The sequence below is a fragment of the Salvelinus fontinalis genome, unplaced genomic scaffold (assembly GCF_029448725.1).
Source record: "Salvelinus fontinalis isolate EN_2023a unplaced genomic scaffold, ASM2944872v1 scaffold_0190, whole genome shotgun sequence".
Lineage (NCBI taxonomy): Eukaryota > Metazoa > Chordata > Actinopteri > Salmoniformes > Salmonidae > Salvelinus > Salvelinus fontinalis.
The window spans coordinates 51,643-74,592 of record NW_026600399.1 but is presented as its reverse complement, the minus strand read 5'-3'; the positions used below and the strand labels follow the sequence as shown (position 1 = coordinate 74,592).

General features: G+C 42.3%; 1 protein-coding gene across 1 annotated transcript; it reads left to right on the top strand.

Moving 5' to 3' along the window:
• Nucleotides 1–1,720: 1,720 nt before the first annotated feature.
• On the top strand, nt 1,721–21,971 carry LOC129844178 (NLR family CARD domain-containing protein 3-like). The gene is made up of 8 exons (XM_055912597.1): nt 1,721–3,371; nt 3,701–3,785; nt 3,877–4,105; nt 4,487–6,278; nt 6,394–6,580; nt 20,198–20,367; nt 20,583–20,629; nt 21,079–21,971. The coding sequence occupies exons 1-8, from the start codon at nt 3,304–3,306 to the stop codon at nt 21,600–21,602; spliced, it is 3,102 nt and encodes a 1,033-aa protein (XP_055768572.1). The 5' UTR covers nt 1,721–3,303; the 3' UTR covers nt 21,603–21,971.
• Nucleotides 21,972–22,950: the final 979 nt, after the last annotated feature.

Genomic DNA, 22,950 nt, shown 5'->3' with positions numbered 1-22,950 from the left:
TGATTGAATTATTGCCTAATATAATGGAATGCATATTTTTTTGACTAATTCTGATCGTTGTTACAAGCAGAATTTTGACAATATTACCGTTATATCAACACACTCTTCACACCCGTTTAACAACTATAAATATCTTTGGTATAGTAGCATCAAGTCCCTTGCCAATAATGTTGCCTACAACGTTGCATACAATGTTCATATTCATCGAACACATATTACGCCCTAGATGCCTTCAATTACACAATTTATAGCCATGCCCAATTTAGGATTATCTTTTAACAACGTGATGTTGTGCTCCAAAGGGAGAACTTGAAATAACATGATGTAGATAATTAAATAATCAAAAGATAAACGTGTTTATTATACACTCTTAGAAAATAAGGTTCCTTATAGAACCAAAAAGGCTTCTATCACTTCCTTAATATATGGAACCACTAAAAGTTATATATATATTTGGGTTCAGTGAAGAAGAACCTCTAGAGTTCTGATCAACAAAAGGTTAATGTTTTGAGGATGTGAACCCAGCAGCCCTCCAGTGGTCAGATCAATTCCTCCCGTTTTTTCCAGCGCCCAGCCCGGGATTCAAACCAGCCACCTTTCAACCTTTCCTTATCCGCTGGGCGAAAACCTGAGTTAATCTTCAGAAATAAGCATAAGAGTTAATCTGCCAAAATGAAGACAAAATGCTTGGTATCATGGTATCGCTTGTTATACATAATTATTATACATAAATCATTGCCAAAAGCACAAGACATACTGTTGCATGTAGGTTTATATTATTAATGGTATGATTATATAGAAATATAAAACATTATTTTTAACTACTACAAAGCAATTACATGTGGCTCAGGAACCACTGACTCGCTGCATTATTCTATAGTCTTATCAAGACACCTGCTGTTAACTCTTAACTACTTAGGACAGCTCACGAGGTGTCCTAAATATCTGCCGACTAGGTGGGACTAGAGACTTCATGCATAGCTTTAATTTATACCCATAAGTGTAAAATGTCTATATTCTCAGCACCTATACGACCAATTTTCTACTCTGAGACACTTTGGCGATATGGGCCCAGATCTCAAAACATTGTTATAAAAAACTTAGAATGTTTGTTTTTACATAATAATAAAACATTAATATTACTAATGTAACCCGCTGTAAAGACTGGGTTTAGTTGATTGTGTTGCACTGCTCATGTCCGCGTTCTGGAACTGTCCGCGTCTCCGTACAGAACTGTCCGTGTCCCCGTACAGAACTATCCTCGTCCACGTACGGTGTGGCGCCAAGCAGATTGTCCGGTTACGCGCAGTGGGCTGAGGTGATCTTGGGGAATAACGACGGAGTTCACTACAGTGTTGAGACACCGAAGTTCAGTGTTCAATTAGCTTTTTTCTTTACGGTCAGGGACGGTATGAGTGTAGCCAGATCCTTTTCACTCTTGAAAGAGATTTGCGTCTGTTCAAATCTGGCATCAGGACAAAATGTGATTCAGAGTGCCCGAATATATTTAAAGTATTTTAATTAAACTCAAACTTATAAATGGTAAATGCAATTTTCGTATATACGGGTTCACTGTATCACCACGCAGGGTAAAGCAGAGAACTGACTGAAATAGTACAGACATCTTCTTTTATACTGTGTCAATGGTATTTCCAACTTCAGAGTTGGCCTTTCACAGTAGAGGCTTAGCGTGGTTTAGACTTACTAGCCTATCGGTGGTGTCCAGACACAGCACTCAGGACTCAAATGTCCGAAATGTTGTTTGTGAAGATTGAGCTGATTTGTTTGTTTCTATACATTCCTCAGTTCCTGTTTTCTTGTTATTCAGCATTTTTCCATCTTGTCTCAACCTTGTGGTTTGCACCGTCGACACCCTAGATTAACAACAGCTTTTCTGCAGTCACACTATGTTTTGTGATTAACATGTCCTACTTCTATAAGGCATATATTTATGTTAAAAGAGAACAAAACCATCCCTCACACTCTCTATCCTTGTTTCATTTTGTGGTTCACCGGATTCGTCATTTTCATCGAGACGAGGTACAGAACGACCAGCTAGCTAGTCAGTACAGCTAGGTAAGCTAGCTATCTACTATACCAGCAGCATCCTAGTTAACTTAGCTAACAATACATCATTCTCTCGTTGACGGATGCTGGCTACATCTGTCCGGTTCTCCTCTCTTCACTAGATGGACGGTAACTTTAGTGTTTAACCCCTCTGTGTCCAAGGACCGATCTTTTGAATATTATTTTCAGGGCGCCTCAATAGCAGGTATTGAACACCGGGTAAATAATCACTAGTCAGAGCCTCAACCTTAGTAAACATTCATTATAAAACATCTTAATATCTGATATTGCGAGTAAACAACCTCGGAATAGAAAAGACAAGAGTGGTCTTCCAGCCCTCCAATAAATTACATAATTCAACCCTCCCGGTTAGTAAATTTACCTCATCATGCCCCCGGAGAAGGCAGAGTAACGACACCAGCCTTTTAGCGAGGCTGACTACAATGCTAAATTAATTTCGTTATTAAAAATGACACACTGCTCGCAAGCAGCAACGAGCATCTAGAAGTCAGTTCTTTGTGATGCAGTTCGCGCTGCATCTCCTCATTGGTTTATAGATGCAGGTACCCACGTGCCATCTCCTCATTGGTTTATAGCAGCAGGTACCCATGTGCCATCTCCTCATTGGTTTATAGAAGCAGTTACCTACGTGCCATCTTCTCATTGGTTTATAGAAGTAGGTACCCACGTGCCATCTCCTCATTGTTTTATAGAAGCAGGTACCCACATGCCATCTCCTCATTGGCTTATAGAAGCAGGTACCCACGTGCCATCTCCTCATTGGTTTATAGAAGCAGGTACCCACGTGCCATCTCCTCATTGGTTTATAGAAGCAGGTACCCACGTGCCATCTCCTCATTGGTTTATAGAAGCAGGTACCCACGTGCCATCTCCTCATTGGTTTATAGAAGCAGGTACCCACGTGCCATCTCCTCATTGGCTTATAGAAGCAGGTACCCACGTGCCATCTCCTCATTGGTTTATAGAAGCAGGTACCCACGTGCCATCTCCTCATTTAGCAAAAAACATAACTTAACATAAACATAACTTCTTTAAACAATAAAAGCTAATTTACGAACATTTCTGAAAATGGATATATAGCTTTTAGGAATGAAACTCTTCTGATGTTTCCACATCTGAGCTCAGAGTAGATGAGAGATGTAATGTTTGTCTCTGTTGTGTTGAAGCCCAATCAAGCAGGAGAGACCAGCCTCCCCTGTACCCAGCTGTGTGTCCATGAAGAGTGACCGGTCTATGGAATATCCTATAGAGTTTAGAGAGGGAGACTTTTCTACTGAACAAAGGTAAGAAGAACTCATGGGTCATGGTCAGTGAGTTAAACAACACTGTCTCTAGTCATTTCTCTCCCATTTTCCCATTTCTTTTTGTTGATTTCATAATCCATAGGCTAATCCTTTGTCCATTTTCATAGTCCTAAAACAATATTAAACAAACACAATATTCTCTCCCTGTGTGTGTGTGTGTGTGTGTGTGTGTGTGTGTGTGTGTGTGTGTGTGTGTGTGTGTGTGTGTGTGTGTGTGTGTGTGTGTGTGTGTGTGTGTGTGTGTGTGTGTGTGTGTGTGTGTGTGTACTTCCTGGATGAGGAGATGTAATCTCATGTTTTGTCCACAGAAACCAACAGGAGAGATCAGAGTCAGAGATTCTCAGTGGTCAGTCTTCCCAGAGTCATCAAACAGACCTGGCCTCCATATTCAGTGTATGTGGTCCTGTTATGTACATTTGTTTTTGTTTACTGTGTTAATGAGAAAGAATTTATTTTCTTGTTTAACTTATTTGATTTATTTCAGTTGCTTGAAGAGAAAATTATGACATTTGTGAAGAACGAGCTGAAGATGTTCAAGAGGATTCTTAGTCCAGAACTCCCAGAAGGCTTTGAGAGTCAGAAGCAGGATAAGGAAGTGGTGGATGCTGAAGATGAGAAGCAGGAGAGCAGTGCCAGAGAGGGGGCTCTGAAGATCACACTGCACATCCTGAGGAAAATGAACCAGAAGGAGCTTGCTGACACACTGGAGAAATGTAAGATCTGTCTGCCTCATGTTGAATGCTGTTTTATAACATTTAAAAGCTGTAGCTAAAGTACAGCTAAAGTAGCTGTGTAACTCAATGATATTGTAGGAGCCTGAACACAACACCTAGTGACCTCATCAAGTAGCAGCAGGGATGTGTTGTGGTGATTAATTTAGAGAGAGAGACAACATTAATAATACCATCAATAATACCAATAATAATATAATCAGTCACACCAGTCTGTAATGCATTATGAAAACATTTACACATTTATACAGTCAGTTAAGAGAATCAATTATTATAATGTAAAACGTTATAACCGTATTACAATACTGTAGTCATTAAAACAGACGTAATATTAATATCCTCTTGTGTTATTTCTTCATTCAGATGATCCTGCTGTGATTTGCCAACGTGAACTCAAATCTAATCTAAAGAAGAAGTTTCAATGTGTATTTGAGGGGATCGCTAAACAAGGAAACCCAACACTTCTCAATAAGATCTACACAGAGCTCTACATCACAGAGGGTGGAACAGGAGAGGTCAATAATGAACATGAGCTGAGACAGATTGAGACAACAATCAGGAAACAAGCAAGACCAGAGACTGCAATCAAATGTAACGACATCTTCAAACCCTTAACTGGGCAAGACAAACGTATCAGAACTGTGCTGACAAAGGGAGTCGCTGGCATTGGAAAAACAGTCTCTGTGCAGAAGTTCATTCTGGACTGGGCTGAAGGAAAAGCAAATCAGGATGTCCAATTTGTATTTTCATTCCCTTTTCGGGAGCTGAATTTGATGAAAGGGGACAAACACACTTTCATTGAGCTTCTCAATCACTTCTCAATGGAAACCAAACAATCAGGAATCTCCATCTACAACAAGTACAAAGTTCTGTTCATCTTTGATGGTCTGGATGAGTGCCGACTGCCCCTAGACTTCAAGAATAACAAGATCTGTTGTGACGTCACAGAGTCAACCTCCGTGGATGTTCTGCTGACAAATCTCATCAGGGGAAATCTGCTTCCCTCTGCTCTCCTCTGGATAACTACCCGACCTGGAGCAGCCAATACGATCCCTTCAGTGTGTGTTGACCAGGTAACAGAGGTACGAGGATTCAATGACCCACAGAAGGAGGAGTACTTCAGGAAGAGATTCAGTGATGAGGACCTGGCCAGCAGAATCATCTCACACATACAGACATCAAGGAGCCTCCACATCATGTGCCACATTCCAGTCTTCTGTTGGATTTCTGCAATAGTCCTTGAACACATGCTGGAACATAAGAGAGAAGAGATGCCCAAGACTCTGACTGAGATGTACACACACCTTGTGGTGTTTCATACCAAACAGAAGAATGAAAAGTATCTTGGGAAAGAAGAGACAGGTCCACACTGGAATAAAGAGAGCATTCTGTCACTGGGAAAACTGGCTTTTCAACAGCTTGTGAAGGGCAATCTGATTTTCTATGAAGAAGACCTGAAAGAGGCTGGCATTGATGTCAGTGAAGCCTCAGTGTACTCAGGATTGTGCACACAGCTCTTTAAAGAGGAATGTGTGCTGTACCAGGACAAGGTGTACTGCTTTGTTCATCTGAGCATTCAGGAGTTTCTGGCTGCTGTATATGTGTTCCTCACATTCATCAACAACAATGAGAATCTAATTGACAAACTGCAATCAACGTCCAGGAACTTTTCTGTGAGGATCAAACAAAGGCGTAAAGTTACTTTCTACAAGAGTGCTGTGGATAAATCTTTACAAAGTGAGACGGGAAACCTGGACCTTTTCCTCCGCTTCCTACTGGGCCTCTCACTGGAGTCCAATCAGAAGCACTTACAAGGTCTAATGACAAAGACAAGAAGCAGCTCACAGAGCCATGAAGAAACAGTCAGGTACATCAAGGAGAAGATCAGGGAGAATCCCTCTCCAGAGAGGAGCATCAATCTGTTCCACTGTCTGAATGAACTGAATGACCATTCTCTAGTGGAGGAGATCCAAAGCTACCTGAGATCAGGAAGTCTCTCAGAACCCAACCTGTCACCTGCACAGTGGTCAGCTCTGGTCTTTGTGTTGCTGACTTCAGAAAAGGAGCTGGATGTGTTTGACCTGAAGAAATACTCCAGATCAGAGGAAGGTCTTCTGAGGCTGCTGCCAGTGGTCAAAGCCTCCAGAGCTGCTCTGTGAGTAAATAAAATGACATATAAGAACTAATAATCAGGAAGAAATAACCAGTTTAGAGAAAAATATGTATTATAATATGTATATAATATTATATTGAAAAAATATTTTTGTCAGGCTGTCAGGCTGTGGAGTCACAGAGGAAGTCTGTGCTTCTCTGGTCTCAGCTCTGGAGTCAAACCCCTCACACCTGAGAGAGCTGGATCTGAGTAACAATGACCTGAAGGATTCAGGAGTGAAGCTGCTCTCTGCTGGACTGGGGAATCCCCACTGTAAACTGGAGACTCTGAGGTCAGAATTCCTGTAGTTGGTCAACAAGTGATAACTGTTCACCAGATCCACATGTGTTTACCAGGCACACATAGTCCACACCATATCTGTTTGGACAGTGAAGCTTACAGTTTTAAATTTGGTGCTATGCTCCAGCATTTTGGATTTCAGATAGAATGTTTCATATTAGGTGACAGTACAGAATGTCACCTTTTCATACATATATATTTTACCGTTTAGTAATAAAGCACTTTATATATGTAGTTCTCCCATTTGAAGAAGTCTTAATTATTTGGAACAATTAATTTAGTCAAAAGTTTAGTATTTGGTCCCATATTCCACTTTGCCTGGAGTGATGACATCAAGCTTGTGATTCTACTAACTTGTTGAACTCATTTGCAGTTTGTCTTGGTTGTGTTTTGGATTTTTTTTCCTAATAGAAACTGAATGGTGAATATTGTCCTGTCATTTTGGAGTCACTTCACTTGTATTGTCAGTAAGAATAGAAGATGTTTCTGAACACTTCTACATTCATGTGGATGCTACCATGATTATGAATAATCATGAATGAATCGTGAATGATGATGAATGAGAAAGTTAGATGCACAAAGATCATACCCCCTCTGTTATTGGTAATGGTGAGAGGTTAGCATGTTTTGTTGTAGCCTCTGTTATTGGTAATGGTGAGAGGTTAGCATGTTTTGTTGTTGTCTCTGTTATTGGTAATGGTGAGAGGTTAGCATGTTTTGTTGTAGCCTCTGTTATTGGTAATGGTGAGAGGTTAGCATGTTTTGTTGTATCCTCTGTTATTGGTAATGGTGAGAGGTTAGCATGTTTTGTTGTATCCTCTGTTATTGGTAATGGTGAGAGGTTAGCATGTTTTGTTGTAGTCTCTGTTATTGGTAATGGTGAGAGGTTAGCATGTTTTGTTGTAGCCTCTGTTATTGGTAATGGTGAGAGGTTAGCATGTTTTGTTGTAGTCTCTGTTATTGGTAATGGTGAGAGGTTAGCATGTTTTGTTGTAGCCTCTGTTATTGGTAATGGTGAGAGGTTAGCATGTTTTGTTGTAGCCTCTGTTATTGGGAATGGTGAGAGGTTAGCATGTTTTGTTGTAGCCTCTGTTATTGGTAATGGTGAGAGGTTAGCATGTTTTGTTGTAGCCTCTGTTATTGGTAATGGTGAGAGGTTAGCATGTTTTGTTGTAGACTCTGTTATTGGTAATGGTGAGAGGTTAGCATGTTTTGTTGTAGACTCAGTTATTGGTAATGGTGAGAGGTTAGCATGTTTTTTTGTAGTCTCTGTTATTTGTAATGGTGAGAGGTTAGCATGTTTTGTTGTAGCCTCTGTTATTGGTAATGGTGAGAGTTTAGCATGTTTTGTTGTAGCCTCTGTTATTGGTAATGGTGAGAGGTTAGCATGTTTTGTTGTAGCCTCTGTTATTGGTAATGGTGAGAAGTTAGCATGTTTTGTTGTAGCCTCTGTTATCGGTAATGGTGAGAGGTTAGCATGTTTTGTTGTAGCCTCTGTTATTGGTAATGGTGAGAGGTTAGCATGTTTTGTTGTAGCCTCTGTTATTGGTAATGGTGAGAAGTTAACATGTTTTGTTGTAGCCTCTGTTATCGGTAATGGTGAGAGGTTAGCATGTTTTGTTGTAGCCTCTGTTATTGGTAATGGTGAGAGGTTAGCATGTTTTGTTGTAGCCTCTGTTATTGGTAATGGTGAGAAGTTAGCATGTTTTGTTGTAGCCTCTGTTATCGGTAATGGTGAGAGGTTAGCATGTTTTGTTGTAGCCTCTGTTATTGGTAATGGTGAGAGGTTAGCATGTTTTGTTGTAGCCTCTGTTATTAGTAATGGTTAGAGGTTAGCATGTTTTGTTGTATCCTCTGTTATTGGTAATTGTGAGAGGTTAGCATGTTTTGTTGTAGCCTCTGTTATTGGTAATGGTGAGAAGTTAGCATGTTTTGTTGTAGCCTCTGTTATCGGTAATGGTGAGAGGTTAGCATGTTTTGTTGTAGCCTCTGTTATTGGTAATGGTGAGAGGTTAGCATGTTTTGTTGTAGCCTCTGTTATTGGTAATGGTGAGAAGTTAACATGTTTTGTTGTAGCCTCTGTTATCGGTAATGGTGAGAGGTTAGCATGTTTTGTTGTAGCCTCTGTTATTGGTAATGGTGAGAGGTTAGCATGTTTTGTTGTAGCCTCTGTTATTGGTAATGGTGAGAAGTTAGCATGTTTTGTTGTAGCCTCTGTTATCGGTAATGGTGAGAGGTTAGCATGTTTTGTTGTAGCCTCTGTTATTGGTAATGGTGAGAGGTTAGCATGTTTTGTTGTAGCCTCTGTTATTGGTAATGGTGAGAAGTTAGCATGTTTTGTTGTAGCCTCTGTTATCGGTAATGGTGAGAGGTTAGCATGTTTTGTTGTAGCCTCTGTTATTGGTAATGGTGAGAGGTTAGCATGTTTTGTTGTAGCCTCTGTTATTAGTAATGGTTAGAGGTTAGCATGTTTTGTTGTATCCTCTGTTATTGGTAATTGTGAGAGGTTAGCATGTTTTGTTGTAGACTCAGTTATTGATAATGGTGAGAGGTTAGCATGTTTTTTTGTAGTCTCTGTTATTGGTAATGGTGAGAGGTTAGCATGTTTTGTTGTAGCTTCTGTTATTGGTAATGGTGAGAGGTTAGCATGTTTTGTTGTAGCCTCTGTTATTGGTAATGGTGAGAAGTTAGCATGTTTTGTTGTAGCCTCTGTTATCGGTAATGGTGAGAGGTTAGCATATTTTGTTGTAGCCTCTGTTATTGGTAATGGTGAGAGGTTAGCATGTTTTGTTGTAGCCTTTGTTATTGGTAATGGTGAGAAGTTAACATGTTTTGTTGTAGCCTCTGTTATCGGTAATGGTGAGAGGTTAGCATGTTTTGTTGTAGCCTCTGTTATTGGTAATGGTGAGAAGTTAGCATGTTTTGTTGTAGCCTCTGTTATCGGTAATGGTGAGAGGTTATCATGTTTTGTTGTAGCCTCTGTTATTGGTAATGGTGAGAGGTTAGCATGTTTTGTTGTAGCCTCTGTTATTAGTAATGGTTAGAGGTTAGCATGTTTTGTTGTATCCTCTGTTATTGGTAATTGTGAGAGGTTAGCATGTTTTGTTGTAGACTCAGTTATTGATAATGGTGAGAGGTTAGCATGTTTTTTTGTAGTCTCTGTTATTGGTAATGGTGAGAGGTTAGCATGTTTTGTTGTAGCCTCTGTTATTGGTAATGGTGAGAGGTTAGCATGTTTTGTTGTAGCCTCTGTTATTGGTAATGGTGAGAGGTTAGCATGTTTTGTTGTAGCCTCTGTTATTGGTAGTGTTGAGAGGTTAGTATGTTTTGTTGTAGCCTCTGTTATTGGTAATGGTGAGAGGTTAGCATGTTTTGTTGTATCCTCTGTTATTGGTAATGGTGAGAGGTTAGCATGTTTTGTTGTAGACTCTGTTATTGGTAATGGTGAGAGGTTAGCATGTTTTGTTGTAGCCTCTGTTATTAGTAATGGTGAGAGGTTAGCATGTTTTGTTGTAGCCTCTGGTATTGGTAATTGTGAGAGGTTAGCATGTTTTGTTGTAGCCTCTGTTATTGGTAATGGTGAGAGGTTAGCATGTTTTGTTGTAAATAAACTTTGATGAAGATACAGGTTTTACATAGAATTAAAGATATACTTGTTCTTAATGCAACCGCTGTGTCAGAAATACAGTTACAGAAATACAAAAATTACATCATAAATATTCCCTTACCTTTGATGATCTTCATCAGAATGCACTCCCAGGAATCCTAGTACCACGTTTTGTTCGATAATGTCCATTACTTATGTCTAAGTAGCTACTTTTGCTTGCATGTTTCGTGCACATGTCCAAACGCTCGCGCAGATGCAGGCGAACTCGGACGAAAACTTCAAAAAGTTATATAACAGGTCGAATAAACTGGTCAAACTAAGTAGAGAATCAACCTTCAGGATGTTGTTATCATAACTATCCAATAACGTTCCAACCGGAGAATTCCTTTGTGTCTCTAGAAGTTATGGAACGCAAGACGATATCGTTTGGAACGCGCGTGACCAGGAACTGGCATTCTGCAAGACCAATGACTGAAACACCTCCCATCCGGCTCAACATCACAGTAGAGGCTTCATTCCACGTTCTACAGACTGTTGACATCTAGTGGAAGGCGTAGGAAGTGCAAACAGATCCATATCTTACAGGGAATTGAATAGGCGATGAGTTGAACATTGACCAGTCTCAGAATTCTCACTTCCTGTTTGGATCTCCTCTCAGGTTTTTGCCTGCCATATGAGTTATGTAATACTCACAGACATCACTCAAACAGTTTTAGACACTTCAGAGTGTTTTATATTCAATAGTAATAATAATATGCATATATTAGCATCTGGGACAGAGTAGGAGGCAGTTCACTATGGGCACGCAATTCATCCAAAAGTGAAAATGCTGCCCCCTATCATAAAGAAGTTAAAGCTAGTGAGGGAGATAAGAGTCTCCAGCTTCAGAGATTTTTGCAGTTTGTTCCAGTTATTGGCAGCAGAGAACTGTAAGGAGAGGCGGCCAAATGAGGAATTGGCTTTGGGGGTGACCAGTGAAAAATACCTGCTGGAGCGCGTGCTACAAGTGGGTGCTGCTATGGTGACCAGTGAGCTGAGATAAGGCGGGGATTTACCTAGCAGAGACCAGTAGATGACCTGGAGCCAGATGGTTTGGCGACGAGTATGAAGCGATGGCCAGCCAACGAGAGCGTACAGGTCGCAGTGGTGGGTAATATATGGGGCTTTGGTGACAAAACGGATAGCACTGTGATAGACTGCATCCAATTTGTTGAGTAGAGTGTTGGAGGCTATTATATAGATGACATCGCTGAAGTTGAGGATCGGTAGGATGGTCAGTTTTACGAGGGTATGTTTGGCTGCATGAGTGAAGGGTGCTTTGTTGCGAAATAGGAAGCCGATTCTAGATTTAATTTTGGATTGGAGATGCTTAATGTGAGTCTGGAAGGAGAGTTTACAGTCTAACCAAAAACCTAGGTATTTGTAGTTGTGCCACATATTCTAAGTCAGAGCAGTCCAGAGTAGTGATGCTGGACGGTCGGGCGGGTGCGGGCAGTGATCAGTTGGCCAGAAGTATACAGAATGGTGTCGTCTGCGTAGAGGTGGATCAGAGAATCACCAGCAGCGAGAGCGACATCATTGATGTATACAGAGAAGAGAGACTGCCCGAGAATTGAACCGTGTGGCACCCCCAAAGAGACTGCAAGAGGTCCGGACAACAGGGCCTCCGATTTGACACACTGAACTCTATCAGAGAAGTAGTTGGTGAACCAGGCGAGGCAATCATTTGAAAAACCAAGGCTGTTGAGTCTGCAAAGAAGAATGTGGTGATTGACAGAGTCGAAAGCCTTGGCCAGGTCGATGAATACGGCTGCACAGTAATGTCTCTTATTGATGGCGCTTATGATATCGTTTAGGACCTTGAGCGTGGCTGAGGTGCACCCATGACCAGATCTGAAACCAGATTGCATAGTGGAAAAGGTACGGTGAGATTCGAAGTGGTCGTTGATCTGTTTATTAACTTGGCTTTTGAAGACCTTAGAAAGGCAGGGCAGGATAGTAATAGGTCTGTAGCAATTTGGGTCTAGAGTGTCTCCCCCTTTGAAGACGGGGATGACTGCGGCAGCTTTCCAATCTTTGGGAATCTCAGACGATACGAAAGAGAGGTTGAAAAGGCTAGTAATTGTGGTTGCAACAATTTCAGCAGATCATTTTAGAAAGAGAGGGTCCAGATTGTCTAGCCCGGCTGATTTGTAGGGTCCAGGTTTTGCAGTTCTTTAAGAACATCAGCTATCTGGATTTGAGTGAAGGAGAAATGGGGGAGGCTTGGGCGAGTTGCTGTGGGGAGTGCAGGGCTGTTGACCGGGGTAGGGTTAGCCAGGTGGAAAGCATGGCCAGCCGTAGAAAAATGATTGTTGAAATTCTCAATTATAGTGGATTTATCGTGGTGACAGTGTTTCCTAGCCTCAGTGCAGTGGGCAGCTGGGAGGAGATGCTCTTATTCTCCATGGACTTTACAGTGTCCCAGAACTGAAGGCCTGCTCGCTGAAGTGTTTTAGGGAGCGTTTGATAGTGATGAGGGGTGGTCGTTTGACCGCAGACCTGTTACGGATGCAGGCAATGAGGCAGTGATCGCTGAGATCTTGGTTGAAAACAGCAGAGGTGTATTTGGAGGGCAAGTTGGTTAGGATGATATCGTTGAGGGTGCCCGTGTTTACGGATTTGGTGTTGTACCTGGTGGGTTCATTGACAATTTGTGAGAGATTGAGGGGATCAAGCTTAGATTGTAGGATGGCCGGGGTGTTAAGCATGTCCCACTTTAGGTCACCTAGCAGCACGAGATCTGAAGATAGATGGGGGGCAATCAGTTCACATATGGTGTCCAGGGAACAGCTGGGGGCAGAGGGTGGTCTATAGCAAGCGGCGACGGTGAAGACTTGTTTCTGGAAAGGTGGATTTTTAAAAGTAGAAGCTCAAATTGTTTGGGTACAGACCTGGATAGTAGGACAGAACTCTGCAGGCTGTCTCTACAGTAGATTGCAACTCCACCCCCATTGGCAGTTCTATCTTTAAACAGATTCAGATCTGATTAAACTAACTCTTAGTTTCCTGATTCAGATCTGATCAAACCAACTCTTAGTTTCCTGATTCAGATCTGTTCAATCAATCAATCAATTTTATTTTATATAGCCCTTCGTACATCAGCTAATATCTCGAAGTGCTGTACAGACACCCAGCCTAAAACCCCAAACAGCTAGTAATGCAGGTGTAGAAGCACGGTGGCTAGGAAAAACTCCCTAGAAAGGCCAAAACCTAGGAAGAAACCTAGAGAGGAACCAGGCTATGAGGGGTGGCCAGTCCTCTTCTGGCTGTGCCGGGTGGAAATTATAACAGAACTATGCCAAGATGTTCAAAAATGTTCATAAGTAACAAGCATGGTCAAATAATAATCATGAATAATTTTCAGTTGGCTTTTCATAGCCGATCATTAAGAGTTGAAAACAGCAGGTCTGGGACAGGTAGGGGTTCCATAACCGCAGGCAGAACAGTTGAAACTGGAATAGCAGCAAGGCCAGGCGGACTGGGGACAGGAAGGAGTCACCACGGCCGGTAGTCCCGACGTATGGTCCTAGGGCTCAGGTCCTCCGAGAGAAAGAAAGAGAGAAGGAGAAAATTAGAGAGAGCCAAGATTTTCAAAATGTTCATAAATGACAAGCATGGTCAAATAATAATCAGGAATAAATCTCAGTTGGCTTTTCATAGCCGATCATTAAGAGTTGAAAACAGCAGGTCTGGGACAGGTAGGGGTTCCGTAACCACAGGCAGAACAGTTGAAACTGGAATAGCAGCAAGGCCAGGCGGACTGGGGACAGCAAGGTGTCATCATGCCCGGTAGTCCTGACGTATGGTCCTAGGGCTCAGGTTCTCAGAGAGAAAGAGAGAACGAGAGAATTAGAGAGAGCATACTTAAAATTCACACAGGACACTGGATAAGACAGGAGAAGTACTCCAGGTAACCAACTGACCCTAGCCCCCCGACACAAACTACTGCAGCATAAATACTGGAGGCTGAGACAGGAGCGGTCAGGAGACACTGTGGCCCCATCCGAAGAAACCCCCGGACAGGGCCAAATAGGAAGGATATAACCCCACCCACTTTGCCAAAGCACAGCCCCCGCACCACTAGAGGGTAATCCTCAACCACCAACTTACAATCCTGAGACAAGGCCGAGTATAGCCCACAAAGGTCTCCACCACAGCACAAACCAAGGGGGGGCGCCAACCCAGACAGGAAGATCACGTCAGTAACTCAACCCACTCAAGTGACGCACCCCTCCTAGGGACGGCATGAAAGAGCACCAGCAAGCCAGTGACTCAGCCCCTGTAACAGGGTTAGAGGCAGAGAATCCCAGTGGAGAGAGGGGAACCGGCCTGGCAGAGACAGCAAGGGCGGTTCGTTGCTCCAGAGCCTTTCCGTTCACCTTCACACTCCTGGGCCAGGCTACACTCAATCATATGACCTACTGAAGAGATAAGTCTTCAGTAAAGACTTAAAGGTTGAGACCGAGTCTGCGTCTCTCACATGGGTAGGCAGACTGTTCCATAAAAATGGAGATCTATAGGAGAAAGCCCTGCCTCCCGCTGTTTGCTTAGAAATTCTAGGGACAATTAGGAGGCCTGCGTCTTGTGACCGTAGCGTACGTATTGGTATGTACGGCAGGACCAACTCGGAAAGATAGGTAGGAGCAAGCCCATGTAACGCTTTATAGGTTAACAGTAAAACCTTGAAATCAGCCCTTGCCTTAACAGGAAGCCAGTGTAGGGAAGCTAGCACTGGAGTAATATGATCAAATTTCTTGGTTCTAGTCAGGATTCTAGCAGCCGTATTTAGCACTAACTGAAGTTTATTTAGTGCTTTATCCGGGTAGCCGGAAAGTAGAGCATTGCAGTAGTCTAACCTAGAAGTAACAAATGCATGGATTAATTTTTCTGCATCATTTTTGGACAGAAAATTTCAGATTTTAGCAATGTTACGTAGATGGAAAAAAGCTGTCCTTGAAACAGTCTTGATATGTTCGTCAAAAGAGAGATCAGGGTCAAGAGTAACGCCGAGGTCCTTCACAGTTTTATTTGAGACGACTTTACAACCATCAAGATGAATTGTCAGATTTAACAGAAGATCTCTTTGTTTCTTGGGACCTAGAACAAGCATCTCTGTTTTGTCCGAGTTTAAAAGTAGAAAGTTTTCAGCCATCCACTTCCTTATGTCTGAAACACAGGCTTCTAGCGAGGGCAATTTTGGGGCTTCACCATGTTTCATTGAAATGTACAGCTGTGTGTCATCCGCATAGCAGTGAAAGTTAACATTATGTTTTCGAATAACATCCCCAAGAGGTAAAATATATAGTGAAAACAATAGTGGTCCTAAAACGGAACCTTGAGGAACACCGAAATGTACAGTTGATTTGTCAGAGGACAGACCATTCACAGAGACAAACTGATATCTTTCCGACAGGTAAGATCTAAACCAGGCCAGAACTTGTCCGTGTAGACCAATTTGGGTTTCCAGTCTCTCCAAAAGAATGTGGTGATCGATGGTGTCAAAGGCAGCACTAAGGTCTAGTAGCACGAGGACAGATGCAGAGCCTCGGTCTGACGCCATTAAAAGGTCATTTACCACCTTCACAAGTGCAGTCTCAGTGCTATGATGGGGTCTAAAACCAGACTGAAGCATTTCGTATACATTATTTGTCTTCAGAAAGGCAGTGAGTTGCTGCGCAACAGCTTTTTCTAAAATCTTTGAGAGGAATGGAAGATTCGATATAGGCCGATAGTTTTTTATATTTTCCGGGTCAAGGTTTGGCTTTTTCAAGAGAGGCTTTATCACTGCCACTTTTAGTGAGTTTGGTACACATCCGGTGGATAGAGAGCTGTTTATTATGTTCAACATAGGAGGGCCAAGCACAGGAAGCAGCTCCTTCAGCAGTTTAGTAGGAATAGGATCCAGTATGCAGCTTGAAGGTTTAGAGGCCATGATTATTTTCATCATTGTGTCAAGAGATATAGTACTAAAACACTTAAGTGTCTCTCCCGATCCCAGGCCCTCGCAGAGCTGTGCAGATCCAGGACAGCTAAGCCCTGGAGGAATACGCAGATTCAAAGAGGAGTCCGTAATTTGCTTTCTAATGGTCATGATCTTTTCCTCAAAGAAGTTCATGAATTTATTACTGCTGAAGTGAAAGCCATCCTCTCTTGGGGAATGCTGCTTTTTAGTTAGTTTCGCAACAGTATCAAAAAGAAATTTTGGATTGTTCTTATTTTCCTCGATTAAGTTGGAAAAGTAGGATGAGCGAGCAGCAGTGAGGGCTCTTCGGTACTGCACGGTACTGTCTTTCCAAGCTAGTCGGAAGACTTCCAGTTTGGTGTGGCGCCATTTCCGTTCCAATTTCCTGGAAGCTTGCTTCAAAGCTCGGGTATTTTCTGTATACCAGGGAGCTAGTTTCTTATGACAAATGTTTTTCGTTTTTAGGGGTGCAACTGCATCTAGGGTATTGCGCAAGGTTAAATTGAGTTCCTCAGTTAGGTGGTTAACTGATTTTTGTCCTCTGACGTCCTTGGGTAGGCAGAAGGAGTCTGGAAGGGCATCAAGGAATTTTTGTGTTGTCTGAGAATTTATAGCACGACTTTTGATGCTCCTTGGTTGGGGTCTGAGCAGATTATTTGTTGCGATTGCAAACGTAATAAAATGGTGGTCCGATAGTCCAGGATTATGTGGAAAAACATTAAGATCTACAACATTTATTCCATGGGACAAAACTAGGTCCAGAGTATGACTGTGGCAGTGAGTAGGTCCAGAGACATGTTGGACAAAACCCACTGAGTCGATAATGGCTCCGAAAGACTTTTGGAGTGGGTCTGTGGACTTCTCCATGTGAATATTAAAATCACCAAAAATTAGAATATGATCTGCTATGACTACAAGGTCTGATAGGAATTCAGGAAACTCAGAGAGGAACGCTGTATATGGCCCAGGAGGCCTGTAAACAGTAGCTATAAAAAGTGATTGAGTAGGCTGCATAGATTTCATGACTAGAAGCTCAAAAGACGAAAACGCCATTTTTTTTTTTGTAAATTGAAATTTGCTATCGTAAATGTTAGCAACACCTCCGCCTTTGCGGGATGCACGGGGGATATGGTCACTAGTGTAACCAGGAGGTGAGGCCTCATTTAACACAGTAAATTCATCAGGCTTAAGCCATGTTTCAGTCAGGCCAATCACATCAAGATTATGATCAGTGATTAGTTCATTGACTATGACTGCCTTTGAAGTGAGGGATCTAACATTAAGTAACCCTATTTTGAGATGTGAGGTATCACGATCTCTTTCAATGATGGCAGGAATGGAGGAGGTCTTTATCCTAATAAGATTGCTAAGGCGAACACCGCCATGTTTAGTTTTGCCCAACCTAGGTCGAGGCACAGACACAGTCTCAATGGGTATGGCTGAGCTGACTACACTGACTGTGCTATTGGCAGACTCCACTAAGCTGGCAGGTTGGCTAACAGCCTGCTGCCTGGCCTGCACCCTATTTCATTGTGGGGCTAGAGGAGTTAGAGCCCTATCTATGTTGGTAGATAAGATGAGAGCACCCCTCCAGCTAGGATGGAGTCCGTCACTCCTCAGCAGGTCAGGCTTGGTCCTGTTTGTGGGTGAGTCCCAGAAAGAGGGCCAATTATCTACAAATTCTATCTTTTGGGAGGGGCAGAAAACAGTTTTCAACCAGCGATTGAGTGCTGAGACTCTGCTGTAGAGCTCGTCACTCCCCCTAACTGGGAGGGGGCCAGAGACAATTACTCGATGCCGACACATCTTTCTAGCTGATTTACACGCTGAAGCTATGTTGCACTTGGTGACCTCTGACTGTTTCATCCTAACATCGTTGGTGCCGACGTGGATAACAATATCTCTATACTCTCTACACTCGCCAGATTTAGCTTTAGCCAGCACCATCTTTAGATTAGCCTTAACGTCGGTAGCCCTGCCCCCTGGTAAACAGTGTATGATCGCTGGGTGATTCGCTTTAAGTCTAATACTGCGGGTAATGGAGTCGCCAATGACTAGGGTTTTCAATTTGTCAGAGCTAATGGTGGGAGCCTTCGGCGTCTCAGACCCCGTAACGGGAGGAGTAGAGACAAGAGAAGACTCAGACTCAGACTCCGACTCGCTACATAATGGGGAGAACCGGTTGAAAGTTTCTGTCGGCTGAATGAGCGACACCGGTTGAGCATTCCAACAGCATTTCCCTCCAGAAGCCATGAGAAAATTGTCCGGCTGCGGGGACAGTGCGGGGGGATTTATACTAACGTTACTATCTGTACTTACTGGTGGCACAGACGCTGTTTCACCCTTTCCTACACTGAAATTACCCTTGCCTAACGATTGCGTCTGAAGCTGGGCTTGTAGCACAGCTATTCTCGCCGTAAGGCAATCGTTCTCCTGTATATTATGAGTACAGCGACTGCAATTAGAAGACATCATGTTAATGTTACTACTTAGCTTCGGCTGTTGAAGGTGTTGACGAACCATGTCCAGATAAAGCGTCCGGAGTGAAAAAGTTGAATGAGGGAAAAAAGTTGCGATGGAAAAAAACTAAAAATATAAACGGTAATTAAAAACAAAAACAAAACTAAAAAACGTAAAGTTGTCAGCTAGCAAAGTAAAGTTGGCAGCAAAACGCACAGCAACAAAACGCACAGCAACACGTCTGCAGATTCAACAGGAAATGAAATGTCAATCAATTGTGTTGTGACAAGATGTGACATCTGTTCAAACCAACTCTTAGTTTCCTGATTCAGATCTGTTTAAACCAACTCTTAGTTTCCTGATTCAGATCTGTTTAAACCAACTCTTAGTTTCCTGATTCAGATCTGTTTAAACCAACTCTTAGTTTCCTGATTCAGATCTGTTTAAACCAACTCTTAGTTTCCTGATTCAGATCTGTTTAACCCAACTCTTAGTTTCCTGATTCAGATCTGTTCAAACCAACTCTTAGTTTCCTGATTCAGATCTGTTTAAACCAACTCTTAGTTTCCTGATTCAGATCTGTTTAAACCAACTCTTAGTTTCCTGATTCAGATCTGTTTAACCCAACTCTTAGTTTCCTGATTCAGATCTGTTCAAACCAACTCTTAGTTTCCTGTTTCAGATCTGTTTAAACCAACTCTTAGTATCCTGATTCAGATCTGTTTAAACCAACTCTTAGTGTTATTATTCATGATTTGTATTAATCAAGGCATAATCAGAATTAATTTAGTATTGTTTAGAAATGTGTTATCTACTCCCTTAGACAGATAATGACTCCAGTCATCATCCACCAGTCAGTTACTATTGGGCAAAACACAACCCAAAACACAACCAAAACAAACTGCAAATGCAACCAATGAGTTTGGAACCAAATACTACACTTTCGACTACTTTAATACACTATAAGTAAATTGATCAGAATATTTACGACTTCAAATTATCAAAGTATGGGGGGACTAGATACATAAAGTGCTTTCATTTCTAAATGTGAAACAGATATGTATTAAAATACCCTCAAATAAAAGGTGATATTATATACTGTCACCTCATATGAAACATTTGATTTGAAATCCAAAATGTTGGAGTATAGAGCCACATTTAAAATGTTAGCTTCACTGTCAAAATAGATATGGTGTGGACTGTATACTCAATACAATCTAAATCTGATACCTCACTGTCATTATAGATATGGTGTGGACTGTATACTCAATACAATCTAAATCTGATACCTCACTGTCTGTCTTTTGACTGATACTGCTTTTTAAACTGGTCTGGTCAGTCTACTCAAATATTTGTACTATACATGTTTCTATCTACAAGCAACACTGATATTTTGTCATTTCTAATAATGATACATTCATTTATGAATAGATAAGACAGGTTTCAGGACACTGATGTATCTGAATATGTTAAAACAATATATACTGTCACTATTTTCACCACCAAAGAATATCAGTGTGATTTTAATATGATTTGACTCTTTGCAGGCTGTCAGGCTGTCTAGTCACAGAGGAAGGCTGTGCTTCTCTGGTCTCAGCTCTGAGGTCAAACCCCTCACACCTGAGAGAGCTGGACCTGAGCTACAATCACCCAGGAGACTCAGGAGTCAGACTGCTCTCTGCTGGACTGGAGGATCCACACTGCAGACTGGAGAAACTCAAGTATGTAGAGGGTTTATGTCAATGTTCATATCAGACATGTTGGACTTATCAGGCAAGTTAAGACAAACATTCTGACCACCACTTTGACAAAGTTATATGCTGACTGTGTGTGTGTGTGTGTGTGTGTGTGTCTCTGTGTGTGTGTGTCCAGTGTGTCCAGTGTGTGTGTGTGTGTGTGTCACAATGACTGTCTGTTCTTCTGCTTACCGCTACAGTGTGGAACATGGTGGAGAGAACAGAATGAAACCTGGACTTAGAAAATGTGAGTGTTGACTGCTGTGAAGAATATGACTAAGAATAAGTCTTAATTCAAGTTGTCAAAGTCAAAGACCACCATCATTACTTACTTGGTCATATTAAATATCAGCTGTAGTTCTACAGAAGCAGAAATCAGGGACACCAAAGTTTACAAAGAGTTGATTTGACAATGTGTGTGTGTGTGTGTGTGTGTGTGTGTGTGTGTGTGTGTGTGTGTGTGTGTGTGTGTGTGTGTGTGTGTGTGTGTGTGTGTGTGTGTGTAATTAATGGGAATAAGTGTGTATTATATTACCATACAGTATAACATATGATCATTCAACAAGTCTCAAGTTACCTTAACTTCTCCTTTTGATACCTAGAAACATCTACATTAAATGAATTAGTGAAAAGTGAGTTAACATTCTAATGTGAATGATGATGATTTCTAATATTGTGTCTGGTTTCATCCATCAGATGTCTGTGATCTCACACTGGACCTAAACACAGTAAACAGACGCCTCTCTCTGTCTGAGGAGAACAGAAAGGTGACAGGGAGGAGAGAGAAGCAGCCGTATCCTGATCACCCAGAGAGATTTGAGGACTGGGAACAGGTGCTGTGTAGCGAGGAACTGAATGGGCGCTGTTACTGGGAGGTAGAGTGGAGTGGGGGGGCTGGTATAGGAGTGACATATAAAGGAATCAGCAGGATAGGAGTGGGTAGGGACTGTTGTCTTGGACGGAATGACAAGTCCTGGAGTCTGTTCTGCTCTGAATACCGTTACATTGCCAGGCACAATAATAATCCCACTACCATAGACGTCCGCCCCTCCAGCTCCCAAAGAGTAGGAGTGTATCTGGACTGGCCAGCCGGCACTCTGTCCTTCTATAGAGCCTCCTCTGACACACTGACCCACCTGATCACATTCACCTCCACATTCACTGAGCCCCTCTATCCAGGGTTTTGGGTTTATTATGGCTCCTCAGTGTCCCTGAAATAATAACCTGACACACACACACACACACACTGGACAGACACATACAGGACACACACACACACAGGACACACACACACACACACTGGACAACCAAACACACACACTGGACTAACACACACACACTGGAAAAACACACACTGGACACACAGGACACACACACATATGCGCATCTTCCTATAATTGTGAGGACCTTGACCCAGGACCTCTTACAATAACACTGTTAAAATATCAATGTGATCATTTGTTGTCTTTTATGTTGAATAACAAATTGTACAACTATATATGGACAAATGCTCCATAGTTGTACAAGTATACAAGGATATATTGTACTTTTCATAATAAAACATACTTGAAACAAGAACAGCATGTTAATTGTGAAAACAGTTTGGTTATTGATGTTACGTTTCCTCTGTCAGGTTGACGTTAACCTGCGACTGGTTGAAACATGAAACAAATATGAAATGAAATACAAAACAATTAAATATGTGGAATTGAATTTAAACAAATTGTACAACATAGTGTTGTGATGCAGGGTTACTATAGCAACAGAGTTCTCTCTGCTCTCACTCGCTCTCTCTGCTCTCTCTGTCTGCTCTCACTCTTTCTCTCTGCCCTCTCTCTGCTCTTCTCTCTCTCTCTGCTCTCTGTCTGCTCTCTCTCTCTGCCCTCTCTGCTCTCTCTCTGCCCTCTATGCTCTCTCTCTGCTCTCTCACTCTATGCTCTCTCACTCTGCTCTCTCAGCCTGCTCTCTGCTCTCTCTCTGTTCGCTGCTCTCTCTCTCTCTCTGCTCTGCTGCTCTCTCTTTTCTCTGCTCTCTCTCTCTCTCTCTCTGCTCTCACTCTTTGCTCTCTGCTCTCTGGCTGCTCTCTCTCTGCTCTCTCACTCTCTGCTCTCACTCTCTTTGCATTCTCAGCCTACTCTCTGCTCTCTCTCTCTGCTCTCTACTCTCTGCTCTGCTCTCTCTCTGCTCTCTGTTCTCTCTCTGCACACTCAGCCTACTCTCTGCTCTCTCTCTCTCTATTATCTCTCTGCTCTTTGCTCTCTCTGCTCTCTGAGCCTGCTTTCTGCTCTCTCTCTCTCTAGTATCTCTCTGCTCTCTCCTTCTCTCTCCCTCTCTCTATCTACTCACAATAACTCAGAATTACAAAGGAAAAACTGTTTATTTTATGGAGAGGGAGGGTAGAGAGTCAGAAGAGAGGGAGGGAGGGTAGAGAGTCAGAACAGAGGGAAAGAGAGAGAGAGAGGGAGGGGAGAGAGTCAGAACAGAGGGAAAGAGAGAGAGAAGGAGGGGAGAGAGTCAGAACAGAGGGGGAGAGAGAGAGAGGGAGGGTAGAGAGTCAGAACAGAGGGA

Coding starts and splice junctions, on each gene's coding strand:
- LOC129844178 (XM_055912597.1), top strand. CDS start 3,304: ATGAAGAGTGACCGGTCTATGGAATATCCTATAGAGTTTAGAGAGGGA. Junction 3,372..3,700: donor GACTTTTCTACTGAACAAAG/GTAAGAAGAACT, acceptor TTTTGTCCACAG/AAACCAACAGGAGAGATCAG. Junction 20,630..21,078: donor GAAACCTGGACTTAGAAAAT/GTGAGTGTTGAC, acceptor TTCATCCATCAG/ATGTCTGTGATCTCACACTG.